Source organism: Myripristis murdjan, chromosome 7 (assembly GCF_902150065.1).
Source record: "Myripristis murdjan chromosome 7, fMyrMur1.1, whole genome shotgun sequence".
NCBI classification, from domain to species: Eukaryota; Metazoa; Chordata; class Actinopteri; order Holocentriformes; family Holocentridae; genus Myripristis; species Myripristis murdjan.
Window position 1 is genome coordinate 23,752,508 of NC_043986.1, and position 13,843 is coordinate 23,766,350.

At 44.8% G+C, this 13,843-nt stretch overlaps 1 protein-coding gene across 1 annotated transcript in view; it reads left to right on the forward strand.

Annotated features, from left to right (window-relative positions):
* Window positions 1–13,843, forward strand: part of plxna2 (plexin A2) — a 172,015-nt gene that overhangs the window by 117,527 nt on the left and 40,645 nt on the right. The window contains exons 17-21 of the mRNA XM_030055804.1: window positions 4,254–4,493; window positions 5,052–5,195; window positions 6,121–6,355; window positions 8,757–8,899; window positions 10,536–10,804. Coding sequence (XP_029911664.1) covers window positions 4,254–4,493; window positions 5,052–5,195; window positions 6,121–6,355; window positions 8,757–8,899; window positions 10,536–10,804 — 1,031 coding nt within the window. The remainder of the gene's footprint in view (window positions 1–4,253; window positions 4,494–5,051; window positions 5,196–6,120; window positions 6,356–8,756; window positions 8,900–10,535; window positions 10,805–13,843) is intronic.

The window sequence follows — 13,843 nt, forward strand, 5'->3', positions numbered from 1 at the left end:
AAAAACAGATGAGGGAGAGATTCCTGGAGACCTCCTGAAATGGGATTTGACTTATGTGTGTGGGTGACAAATCAGACAGCACGGCTTTGAAAGAGAGATGTTCATCTCCACACCGACTCATCTTTTCCGATCTCTTCCAGTCCCACTGCAGAGCAAAAAAAAAAAAAAAAAAGCCTGCGTCGCATTCTCTGATTGCCCCCACAAACCACAGAGAATGAATTTTTATTAAATACAACGGTTACAATTACCCATCCTTCATCCCATCCCCATCAGCCCTCACCCTCTTCCCCTTTTGTCACCAGAGGAAGGCAAACAGCAGAGCAGCCTATAGTAATCAGTGCCGCTGCCTGTCAGCCAGCCTTCAAATGATCACCTGTCTCCCTCTAAATTGCTTCTCTTCTCTCCCTCCCTGGCGTCACCTGCAAAGATTCACAAAGGGACCAGGAGGGAATAAAAGACTATTTTCTTTGTGAAACACCCTGTGCCTGTCACCAGATTCACAATTGAAACATTAATCATCATCCTGATTAAAGCTAAAAGGGCTATTTTCCAGCTCTAGGACATTTTACTGTCCCGCAAAGATTTCATCTGCTACATTTGCCACCGTTAAGATACCTGGACGAGGTGTCACTGGGTACTTTGAAGAGAGGCTTCGTGCATTTGGAGCTCCTGCTGATCATAGACATTCTTCAGTGTGGGTGAGGAAGCAGGCTCCTATGCAATCAGGCTGCTTGTCTGAAACATGAGGCCCTGGGAGAGGCTGCCCATCATCTCTAAGAGCTATGATAATGGACACTCAGAAGCTTACAATTTACATGTGCATGATGATGTTGTATGATGGGCTCTATGTATAGATATGTTACACTGCCATACATCTCAGCATCGGCATCACGAGTGTCTCATTGAATCACCATGGCTGATGGGCTATTTCCCCTTCCTCTTGCTCATCATCCATTTCCACTGTGCCACCTAGCCTCCACATCGACAGTGGAGGAACAAAAGCCACTACTGAATGTGTAAAGCAGCGCTCACAGAGGACATTTCAAATTAATGGCAGTCTGATTAACAAGGCATCTAGGAGATGACTTTTCACTTCCAGCGTAGCAACGATCCCAGTTATAGATTAAACCACAGGCTCCGTAGCGCATTTCAGAAGCCGCACTAGCTTGAATACCACACGGGGCTTGTGTGGTATGGATGGATCGGAGCTGAACTCAGAACTAATGCCAGCATTAGCAGTTGGTTGGAACAGCAGGCACGCAGAAGACAGATACAGTGTAGGAGTAATACAGTGCAGGATCAGCCAATGACTAGCCACTGTGTGATAGCCCCCACATGAACTTTGACTCGGTGACCCCTTACAACTCTCCTACGCACATCTTGATAGTCCAGCTCATCCCTCCTGTCTTTGTCCCTGACTCTCTGTCTCTCTCTCTCTCTCTCTCTCTCTCACTCTCTCTCTCTCTCTCTCCCTCTCTCTTTCTCTGTTTCTCTCACCACAACTGTGGCCAGAGACCTTTGAATGGTTGAGTGGGCCGCAGCAGCACACTAGATCCCAGTAATGAATTCAGCCAGAGGGGTTGGAGTGTTACTGCCTTAAAATACCCTGTCTCCATCCAACACCAGTGAACGAAGACAGGAGAGGCCAAGATTCCAATTATTTTCTCTATCTGTTGACCCCAAGTCACTTTATCAATGCCAAGCAATGCACAGTCTCTTTCTCCACATGGCCTAAAGGAATGCATGAACTATTGTGCATACTGTATTGGCCAATGTACAAAACTTTGTCTTTTCTTAAATTTTACGGAGACAGAGAACCCGGGGCCTCTCAGCAGAAATACATAACAAATTTGTGTGGAACGGGTGCAGTATAATGTCACATACTGTAGTAAAGTTGCTTTCTTAATGGAAAATAGCATTGTAGTGTGTTTGTATAAGAGCAATAATCCAACAAATCAGTGAACTGAAAACACAAACAACACAGACTAATAAAACAGTCTTCCACACATTTGGGCATAAGTCATACAGCAATGTCACGGTGTTATGATTGACAGTCTCTGATGGATATGTCCACAGTGGAACCCAAATACCCCATTTGCTTTATCAAATCCCACAATGCCCCATTTACCCACACTCACAATTTATTCACACTCGCTCATTGCTTTTGGATTTACACACATCACACTCAGTGCCACACAAGCTGAAAAACATCCTATATGATGGGCGCCTTTCTTGCCTGACAGGATCCAGTGAAGGAAGGGATTTATTTAGGGGGGGAAAAATGAGCGAAAGAGAGGACAGTGTAGATGGAGGAGTGTGGTAAAATATGAAAAAAATGCACAGTATCCATCTCTGGCAGAGCAGATGGTAGTCAGAGCTGTAGTTGACTTGCAAATGCCTCGCTGTTCCAACATGACAGGCAGGAGGATGCTGCCGGAGCATCTGGGCCTGTCTGTATCACATTGCACCATTCCAAGAACGAGAGTGTAGCCTTTATTAAACTTGGGTTTCACTTTTGTATGCACTGAAGATGCGCGCCGCATTGCAAGAGCCTGCAAATCCAAATTTGTTGGTAAATGAATCATTTAGTATCTTGAAAATAGAGGGTACTTTGTGCTATTTTGACAACCACCCAAAAATCCAATAAATGTGTGTCTTACTTTTTTGAACAGTTGATATTTCATTTTGGAATAAAACTCTTTACAGCGATATTAGTAATAGTGAAAAATGTGGGTGTCTTTTGATATTTTTAGTTCACGGTGGGATGACACCCATACATTCTAAACCTTCTCTTGCATTTTCATCTCTTCTCACAACACTCAGCGGTGGCGAATGGGATTTCATAGAAGCTAAACTTGGAGACAGTATGTCAGCGGTGTTATTTGGCTGTGCTATCCATTTTTAAAAGGGCTTATCCCATCTGTCTCTTGCCGTGCTCGCATGTAAAGTAAGAATTGTAAAAAGAAAAAAGAAAAAAACAAAGCTGAGAGAAGCCACATGGGAGCGTTCAGGCCTTGTAGTGCAATCGTAGACTTGCAGCGTTGTACTGTAGTACTGTATATGTAGCTGTGACAGCTGTAATGTTGGAATCATGTTTCTTTCACCCACAAGCCTGGTTCCCGGGGAGCAGTGACTCCTCCTTGCAGCCAGCCAACCATCACTCTGTAGGCCTACACCAAACTGAGGGTCTAGACTATACATTTATTAACTCAATACTTTGGCACTCTGCATGGTGAAAACACGCTTTATAGTCATCCAAGAGCCAAAAAATTGCGAGTTTACCGCATCCACATTCACACTCCTGTATCCCACCTCGCAGCAAGTGCAGCCCCGCTTAGGCTTTCATACCAGTAAAATGCAATCGGGTGCGTGCTGAATGAGTTTGCATCGATCTGCCTGGCTTGTTCCAGAGCCGCAGACAACAGGTAGGAGGCATGGTAGTCACCAGCATTCGGCAGCTTTGATGATATTTACCTCTAATTAAGTTTCTTCCCTAGAGAGCGAGCTGGGAGGGAATGAAGGGAGATAAAAAACCTCTCTGTGCAGAGTGCTGTGCAGCAATCAGTTGTCTTCCCTCTTTCCTCTACAGCTGGGCCAGGGAGGATGGATGGAAGACCAGCTTGTCCTCTGGGCAAACTGGAGAGCAGTAATAAAAGAACCATAGCTCAACCTCTACCTGAGGAGACAGAGGACCAATACCGCCATTCTTTGTGGTTGTTGTCCTCTAGTCTTTTTCAGGAGACCAATAGCAGCAGTTTATCCTCGATTTTATGGAGGCTTCCTCCTCAATAACAGGCAGATTTAATGACAGACGGTAAATCCAATGTTCTCCTATTCTCTGAAAATAAAGAGGATTTTATATGCACATTATTAGGCCACTGAGCTCCCTGCAGGGTTCTTGTCAATACCAGTGTGTTTCAGTTAAGATCACACTTTGGGTTGTAATAAACCGAAGGCTCTATCCTGGATCATCTTGAAACACTTGCTTGGAGTTTTATTTTGGAACCAGAAAAAAAAAAACAACAGACCAAACAGCTGAACTGTGCTGTACAGTCTAAGTTTATCCTGGTTGACTGGCTCTGTGTTTCATGTTTCATTTCAGGGTGCTTAGGTTATCAGAGCATGATGTGTTGGCTGCTAGTGTGCAACTCATCCCCAATAGCATCTCAAAAGTGGATTTTCTCTCTAACACATTTTTCTCTCCCCTTTTTTCCTCCCTGCTCCTCCACATCTCTCTCTTTCTGTGCTCCTAGGTGTGTAAAGTATTGAACACCACCAGTATGAGCTGCTTCGCCCCCTCCCTCATGGCAGAGTACCGTCCCGGTCTGGACACGGTGAAGCACGCGGACGAATTTGGGTTCATTTTCAACAATGTCCAGGCGCTGCTGGTCTACAACAACACCAACTTTCTGTACTACCCCAACCCTTACTTTGAGCCCCTCAGCACCAACGGAGTCTTGGAGCAAAAACCGGGATCACCCATCATTCTCAAGGTTGGGGCTTATGACAGATTGCTTACTTGCTGCCTACCTGCTACTTACTCACTTATTGTAAATAGCCTTGGATTAAAAGAACAGCTAAACGCCCAAGAAAAGGAACTTAAAAATGAATGTGTGTTGAGTCAACCAACAAATAATGTGCCTATTCCATGTTTCTTGTCAGTTGAATTTACAGGGTCATCACTTATACTGACCCTTGGCAGTTTTGTATAGTGCAACTTTAAGAATCCTTAACTGGAAAAAGTACAATTCACTGAAAAATCTATATTTCAAGAATGTATTTATTCTTTCATGAAGAAAGGGAAATGTCCCTGGTTAGTACCATAGCACATTAGTGTCACCCTTTTTGATCTCAACAGTGAATCATATTTGGCCACAGCTGTGCTACAACACAGGGTTCTAATTTACAGAGTATTTATGTGACATCTTGTGTTTGTGTGTGTGTAAAATTTCCATAATTTACTCTCAGTGTGTGGCTGTGCGTGTGCATGTGAGCGTGCCTGGGTGTATCTCCCAATCTCACCCCCCATGTCTGTGTCTGTGTGCCTGCAGGGCAGAAACCTGGTTCCCCCAGCATCAGGTGGGGTGAAACTTAACTACACGGTGCTGATAGGAGAGACCCCCTGCTCTGTCACCGTGTCTGAGAGCCAGCTGCTGTGTGAGCCGCCCAACCTCACCGGACAGTACAAAGTCATGGTTCGTGCAGCCAAGGGTCTCTTTCTCTCTGATCTGCCTCCGATCGGTCCACCTTACTTCCAGTCATCTTTCCCGTTTGCGTTTGTTTTATTGTCTTTGCTTCTGTCTTTTCTCTCACTTTTTTTTCTCCATCTTTCTACGCATTTGCGATTTCCTTTTCACAACATTTGGCCTCTAAACTCCATTATTTTTTGCTCTTATCATTGCTCATTCAGCTGAAGGAAAGGGGTCAAAGGGAGAGCAGTCTGATTGTGCTCTAGCTGTCAAAAGGTTCTCCAAGAACCCACTGCAATTATTTCTAGCTGCCAGTTCACTTATTGAGTGCAAGCCCCAGACTGCTTCTCTCTCAACGTCAGTGTGTAGGTGGCTGCATCTGTTTGCACTCAGTGTCAGTTTCAGTAGATAATATTTACCTACATTTTGGATAGGTTGCTGAGAGTTGGCCATTGCATTATCGTATTTCAGTTATCGTATGGTAGGTCTCCGCAATACAAACTATGTATCAGTTTTCCTCTCTTCATTTGTCCATCTGGCACATGCATATGTGTCGGACACCACTGATTGGATTATAATGAAACAAAAGGAAAAGATGCATATCATCACTGTTTTTCAGTACATTTTAAATCACAAGCCCAAGGGAGGGTACCGTACTGTTTGTTTATTTGTCATACACACTATCTCAGATATCACTGATCCGTTTTATAGGAAGGTAGCTTAATGATGCTCGTCTCATCTGGTATTGTCAAAATTAATTAGGTTGGAGTGGTGGTGCAGTTACAGGACAAACTAAATGTAGTCTTTGTCAGAGAGGGAATCTTGTCATTCATGGGGATGGAATTTTTACTGGTATTTACTTGTGTCCACTCCATACAATAGATATGTGACTCCATACAATATGTGATTGGGTGTGTGCGTGTGTCTTCAGGTCCAGGTCGGTGGTCTTCACGTCTCTCCGGGTGCCGTCCACATCCTGTCTGACAGCCTGCTGACTCTGCCAGCCATTGTTAGCATCGCTGCCGGCGGAGGCCTCCTCCTCATCATCGTCATCCTCGTCCTAATTGCCTACAAGCGCAAGTCACGGGAGAATGACCTCACCCTAAAGCGTCTGCAGATGCAGATGGACAACCTGGAGTCGCGAGTCGCCTTAGAGTGCAAGGAAGGTTAGTATCCCAGCTATAAAGATGCCGTACAGGTCAAGTGCAGTCCATCAGCTGACATCAGGGGGCAACCGTCAGCCATTATGGGTCTCCTTTGTTTTGAATTTCCATTTAGAGCCAGTAATATTCTAGATGAATGTCACTGGTGACCGAGGTTCAGCTGCAAATGCAGTAGTCATATGACTGACAGAAATGGCTATTTTTGCTTATTGCATAGTGAGTAAATTGCGGGTGGTCTGTACTGTGTTAAATAATGCAGTGAAAATTGCTGTAGATCTGGGTCAGTGAGTCATCTTGGTATATATCACAGCACATAGATTGTTAGTGTTAGTTTGCCCGGCATATGACCCATCTCGTGTACATGCAGTGCCTATTGCTCACTAGCATTCATATTGTATGCACTCACACACTCACATACATAAATATACTGTAAGCACACATACACAGACTGACACACACAGGCAAACAGATTAACTCGATGGAGTAAACCTCCCTCCAGCAAGAGATGTGTAATGACATTGTGTTTATTTCATTTTATCATGGCTCACCTAGAGGGCTACTGCCAGGTTTGTTTTTATACAGTGTGTGCATCTGTGTCTCGCTGCACTTGCACATGCATGTGTGTGTTACCTGATGGCCCTTGGTTATGAGTGGTCACAGTAGTCCATCTGACCTTTGACCGTCTTCCCAGCGGGTGGACAGCCTTGGCCTCGCCACCGCCCGCGCACTCCAAACAGCAGTTCGCCAAGAGCACTCATTCAGTCACACATGATTGCTCTGAGATAAACACCGCTGATTGGCCCTTGATGTCATCATTCGGGTCATTACAGCCAATCAGTGGAAGAGCAAAACTGAGGTTTCAGTTTGACAGTGTCTGGGGGTTTCATCAGCTGGAGAGGACCTTATTAAAAATGGCCAGTTACTTATCCACTCCAGCCGGCCTTGATGGGCTTGCACAGGAGGCATCCGGCTCAGGAAAACATCTTACAGCGTCAAGCCCTCAAGCCGGCAACATGACTGACAGACAGACAGGCGGGCAGGCAGATAGACAGACAGAATAGACAAACAGGCGGATCAGTCACACACAGACTGCCTTGGGAGAAGAGAAGATTAATGTTTTAACCATTAGCAGTGGCCAGGAGTCTGTTGCCCCGAGGGGTGGATTTAGACGGGTACCTGGATTCCTCCTTATGAGCGTACACACTACAGGATCCGCGTGTGCCTCTAGCGTGTAAGCCCATGAGCTGCAAGCCAGGGGCTGAGGCGCAGGGGCCAGGAGGTGGGGGGCTGTGATGGGCAGCGGTGGGAAAGAAGGAGGGGGAGGTGTTCGGGGACTGCTGCTGCTCCTGTGATAGGCTGCAGACAGGGAGTCTCCCCCAGGGGCGCTGAAGCAGAGCAACAGAGCCACGGGCCTGAGCAGGACCCAGTCAGGATGGAGCCAATTAACTAGCGCTCACCTGCAGCCTCACACTGAGACGACACACACTCTTTGGGGCCTCAGCTACAGCCAATTTACTGGCCGGTAGATAAAAATGTGTGAGAAGGGGAGGTGTGTGAGTGTGTGTGTGTGCATGTCTGTGTCAGGGACCAATCTATGTGTTCTCGGTGCTGCTTTTTTTTTTTTTTACTTGCAAGGAATGTGAAATATTGAGTTTCTCTGACATGAAGACTATCTTGGGCTTTAACTGTCAGCTTCATCATAATGGTAGTAAACACCACCAAGATAAGAAGGATTCACCTATTTGGTCCATGGGGATTGAAGGTAGATCTTATTTTTTTTATGCTGCATTTCTCAAGCATTCCCTCCAACCGGTCTCTTCTTTTTTTTCTTCTTCTTTCTTTCTCTCCTTCTTTCTTCTTTCTTTATGTATTTTTCTCTGCATTTCTACATTTACTTTTTACTTTTTTCCACTCCTGCCTTCCCTTCTTCAACGCCTCCCCCCTTCTTTCTTTTGTTCTTTCCTTTCTTCTCCTCTTCTGTCCTCCCTCCCTCCTTCCTTTCTTCCATTCTTCATTCCTTCCTCTCTCTGCCTTTGTTTTTCTCTCGTTCCCTTCCTTTCTTCCTCTCTTCCTCCTTTGTTCTCCCCTTTCCATTCTTCCTTCCTTCCTGCTGTCTTCTTCCCTTCCTATCCTTCCTTCTTTCCTCTGTCTCTTCTTTCCTTTCTTCCACTCTTCCTTTCCTCCTTCCCTTTATTCCTCTCCTCCCTCCTGTCTTACTTTCCTTCCTCTCCTCATTCCTCATCTTTTCCATCCTGCCTTCATCTCTCATCCTTTCATTCCTTTCTTCTTCCCTCTTTTGTTCTCTTTTGTTCCCTTCCCTCCATCCTTTTTTCCCTCTCTTCCTATGTTCCACCTTTCCACTCTTCCTTCCTCTCTTGCTCCCTGTGTCCCTCCTCCTCCCCAGCCTTTGCCGAGCTGCAGACTGACATCAACGAGCTGACCAGTGACCTGGACAGAGCCGGTATTCCTCATCTGGACTACAGAACGTATGCCATGAGGGTCCTCTTCCCCGGCATAGAGGATCATCCTGTCCTCCGAGAGCTGGAGGTAACGACACCAAACGACAGACACAGACAGATGGAAATGCAGCGCGAGCACAGGCAGCACAGGGGTTAAGAGAGAGCAAAAGAAAGGCAGACGGAGACAGAAATATAGAGATAGGGCGAGAGTGGCAGTGTGTATCTTGCCTTACTGCTCCCCCTGTGGCGTAACCTCCATAAGCAGCAAAGTGCTGGAGGGGAAGCAGATACCAGTGTGCCAATCAGCCTCTCTACCCTCTGGTCTCCCTCTCTCTCTCTCTCTCTCTCACACAGACACACACACACACACACATACAAATACAGAGACACGTCGCCAACCATGCTGGGCAACACACACACTCACACCTCACATGCAAGCTCCCTCATGAAAAACAGGGCGCAGCACAGGGTCCCAGCACGTGGCTATTTCATCCACCAGTGGCTGCAGTATGAGAGGTAATGAACTGAGTAATTCCCAATCCTCAGGCAGGACTGCGGGTTCCTCCGCTGGGGGAAAAAGTGGCTGGTTAACACTTTTCGTTCCTCTTTATGGGAGAGACCACTGCTCTGGTGGGAATTGGGTTAGTTTTCATCGAGTGGTGTCCTGCGGATGAGACCATTAAAGATAAAGAGATTCAGCGTGATAGGGGTACAGATGTTTTTTTTGTTTTGTTTTGTTTTGTATTTTTTTTGTTGGTGTGAGGCAGGAGGTGATTGGTTGGAGTGATGGTTGAGGTCGGACTGTGTGCAGAAGGTTGAAGGCAATTTCCTACACTTTTCAGTGCAGGGAAGTTCAAGTTCAAGTTTAAGCTGCATAAACAAATTGTTGTGTGTCAGTTGTTTTTTTTTTCTTAGCCCTGTACAAAAGACCAAACTGAGATATTCACACTGGAAAAGGCAACACCTGTGAACTTGATAAACACGTTATTTTTTACAGAATACAAACTAAATTCCTTTGTTGACAAAATACTAGAATATTCACACAGCACATAGTGAATAATGACATAATGTTTCTGTGTGTTTATTTCCTCAAGATATTTTATTATTTTGGACATTAACTCTTCAGTTCACACTACACTGTCCTACAGAGCCGAGTAACATGACATATGACTTGAAAGTGAATTGGCAACTAAGCAAGGGTACAATGCTCTTCAACAGACTGGAGTCAATAATTGATTAAGATCCTCTCAATTACTTGCCAGGAGTGGGAACTTATGTCAGCCTGAAGTGAAACATGAGTAAGGTTTTTCTGCCTCTGGAAAAAATCCTTTTTTGTCTGAGACAAGGTCAGAAAACCAAGAGCAGCAGTTCATTTAGTTATCCCTCTTGACCTGGCTGTTGCCGCGGCTCCGTGGCTGGTCATCATCCTGTGCAGCTGTGGCTGCCTCCTGCCTCGGTCGAGGCCCCCTGCTGCTTTTGCTATCTGATTTTCTGCTAGAGTGTTTTTTTGCAATTTTGTAATTTGCTCACTGCATCAGCACCTATTGGACACTTGGGTTTTTGTTTTTTTCTTGCCCACTGTGAGGTATGAGTCAGGCGGTGTGGTCCTGTTTGTTGTTAACCCATGGACATGTAAAGCCCTTTTAGACTGTAAACACCAGTATTGGGCTTTAAATAAACCTTAACTTGAACTTGAAATTGAACTTTTGTTGCTCGTTGACCAGGTGTCTGGAAATGGCCAGCTGAATGTGGAGAAGGCCCTGAAACTGTTTGGCCAGCTCATCAACAACAAAGTGTTCCTGCTCACCTTCATCCGAACGCTGGAGATGCAGCGCTCTTTCTCCATGAGGGACCGTGGCAACGTGGCCTCGCTCATCATGACAGCCCTGCAGGGACGATTGGAGTACGCTACCGACGTCCTCAAACACCTGCTGTCAGATCTCATTGACCGCAACTTGGAAAGCAAGAACCACCCCAAACTGCTGCTGCGCAGGTAGGAGCAAACACACATGAATTAAAAGACATGAAAATGAAATTGCAGTGACATTAAATGAAATGGCTAATGAAAAATACACAAAAGAGATGTTTTCCCACTTACCCCTAGTGCAGCCTATCTATTAGATTCTCTTTGATTTGGCGAGGTTTCCAATCTGTCTCCTTTCACTCCAGTACAGCGGGGCTGGATGGGTATTGTTTTGTGGAGCTCAAACTGTCAAAAAATTTGTTACATGTGTAAAAACTGAAACAGTGACATGATATCCAGCATAATCCACAACCCTCAGGGGTGAAGAGCTTCGTTTGAGCTTTCCCGCTGATGAACACTGGCAAACTGTATCTATCTGCCTCTAAGTTGTACTCTTTGAGAACAGATACATGCAGCTTGCTGATCACAGCAGACTGGAAAACACACCAAAACACACAGAACCTATCCAGATGGCGAGCTTGCAATAATGATAAGAGGCAGAAATATCTTATTTCACAGTGAAATGTCCCTTTAAAGTTGTTCTTTACATTTTCAAATTGCTGAATTGAAATGTGAAACTTGGCTAACACAAAAAACAGGCTCACATAAAGTAATATAAATCGATAAACACGCCTCCAGATTATACACCAGAATGTTGCTATAGTCATTTTGTTTGATTTGACTTGATTCATTTATGTCCAGAGCAAGCGCACACATTATAAAATACATATGTATGTGTATCTGTGCCCAGAGAGTAACAATGAAGGTGTTAAAAACACTTTTCCCCAATGCAATCCTCAACTGAAAACAGGGAAAGAGGCATAGCTGTAGGCAGATGTTGATAGATATAGACAGATGGATGGGGATTGATTTGGTGTTCTGTATGTTTTATGTTGTTTTTCCCCGTTCTTTCTGGTGGGTGGATGCATCTTGATTTTCCCTTGTGTTCCCATGTAAACACTGCACACAGTGCAGCTGGTAATGAGTACTACATCTACTGTATGTTGAGATAAATGGCATCCACTTTTCACTGCAGGAGAGATATCTAAATTCTCTGCAGAAACCCTTCTTCTCTCTCTCTCTCTCTCTCTCTCTCTCTCTCTCTCTCTCTCTCCCTCTCTCTCCCCCTCTCTCTCTCAATGCCAATGTCAGTCTCACTTATCCTCCAGGCTCGGGCTCCTTATAAAACATTCAGCAGCGGTTCAACTTAACTTTTCTCTCTCTCCCTCTCTCTCTGTCTCCAGCGTACATTGTTTTCCGTGGGACTTGGGATGATGTACTAAATCTTTAAATACCAGTCCTTGCCCAAGTGTCCTCACTTACTTCAGTGGCTCTGTAGGCCTAGGAATAGGTTAGGCAATGACAAACCACAGTCCACTCAAAATGTTCTGAGTGCAGGCCATGGGAACGGGCTTCCTGAGGACTCAGAAACTTGACTGCCCTGTGTATGTGTGTGTGTGTGTGTAAGTTTGTGTGTGTGCCTGTTCGAGGCAGGCCCGGATTAACGTGGTGTGGTACCCTAGGGTGCCCCCCTAGGGTGTCCTTACACATCCCACATCCCAATGCAACATGTCATGCTAAACATCATTATTTCAATTATAAATGGTCCATAGGACTCCTAGATGCAAAACATTACAAAACAGCATATGTCTAAAAAAAAAAAAAACATCACACCCATATAACGAATAATGCAAACCCAATAACCACTGTTGCCAGCGACCATTTCAACAGCTGAGTGGTCACAGAGCACCAGCTGATGTGATGTAAAGGTATAGGGAGCAGCACATTCAGACAGTGTGTTGCAATGTGAGGTCTTTTAGACATTATGGTGGTTTTGTTGAAACAGAAACAGAAATTAAAGGAAAAAGGAACAGATTAGTGATTTGATTTTCATTTCCAAAATCCACAAACAAAAATGCACGTTTTCATTTTCCTGGTCAGAAACGGCAGACACAGTATTCATAAAGGACTTTATTTTCCTTCCTGCCATTTTTTGCACCTCCTCCAGCAAATAATATATGTAGAACATCTGACAAACATTTTAGAGGTTTAGTCGTCGCTGTTGCCATTGCCACCAGGCACTCACCTGATGCCATAAATGGATAATCCAGCTCAGGTTAGAGGTGTAACGCTTCATTCATTGCATCGATGCACTGATTACAAATTCAACTGAGGCTCTGAAACTAGCACACAGCCAGTCGCCAACTGCAGGAAGATTATGTCAGTGTCATTTAAACAGTTTGCTAGACACATCGCCCAAAAAACAGCAAGGTATACGCTTTAATTCACATGGTTACAGCAATCACCGAGCACAAGACTTCAACTCCCACGTGTCCCTGCATTCCTTTTCTGATTTGACGTCTTCCATCACCAGTCAAAACACCTGGTATCGAGCAGAAACCTAATGTTAGCTTACACATTTCTGTGAAAATCATAGGCCCAGTTATCTAACGTTTGCCAGCTGTCCAAAACAATCTGGTTACACATCACAGTTATATATATATATATATATAAAAAAAAAAATGTAGGAAAAAGGGAGACAACTTTTCATTTCCATTTTCATATTGTGTGAGAAAGAATTTTTTTCATCCACCGTTCACCGATTCAAAAAAAGGTTGGTTTCAGACCCGGTAACATCAGTCATCGCATCAGGCTGTGAAAGGAAATACATTTCAGCCAGACGAGTCATGTAAACATGTTTATCAATACAATGAAATGTTTATGCAGAATTAAAATGCTGTGGCTCTGTTTTGATCACTCCCTGTGAGCTCGTGGCTGAGCAAGCTGAGGCAAACAGGGAGCAGCAACAGGCGTCTTACCCCCTTATTAAGGTGTAATCAGAGCCTACAGGTGGATGCTGGGGTGGAGGTGGGAGTGAAAACTGCAGTTGCAGGTTAGCAGCACGTAGGAGCAGAGGGCGAATAAGCATGCTTTCCTGGTTTAAATGGACCGCCTTAGTGGGATGGAGTGTTTGATGTGGATGTCAAAATGACTTGAGTTATCTGCCGGAGCTAGCTCGCAGGATCACTGCACAATGGAATGAAAGAAGAATAAATCCCTCTGACTTTG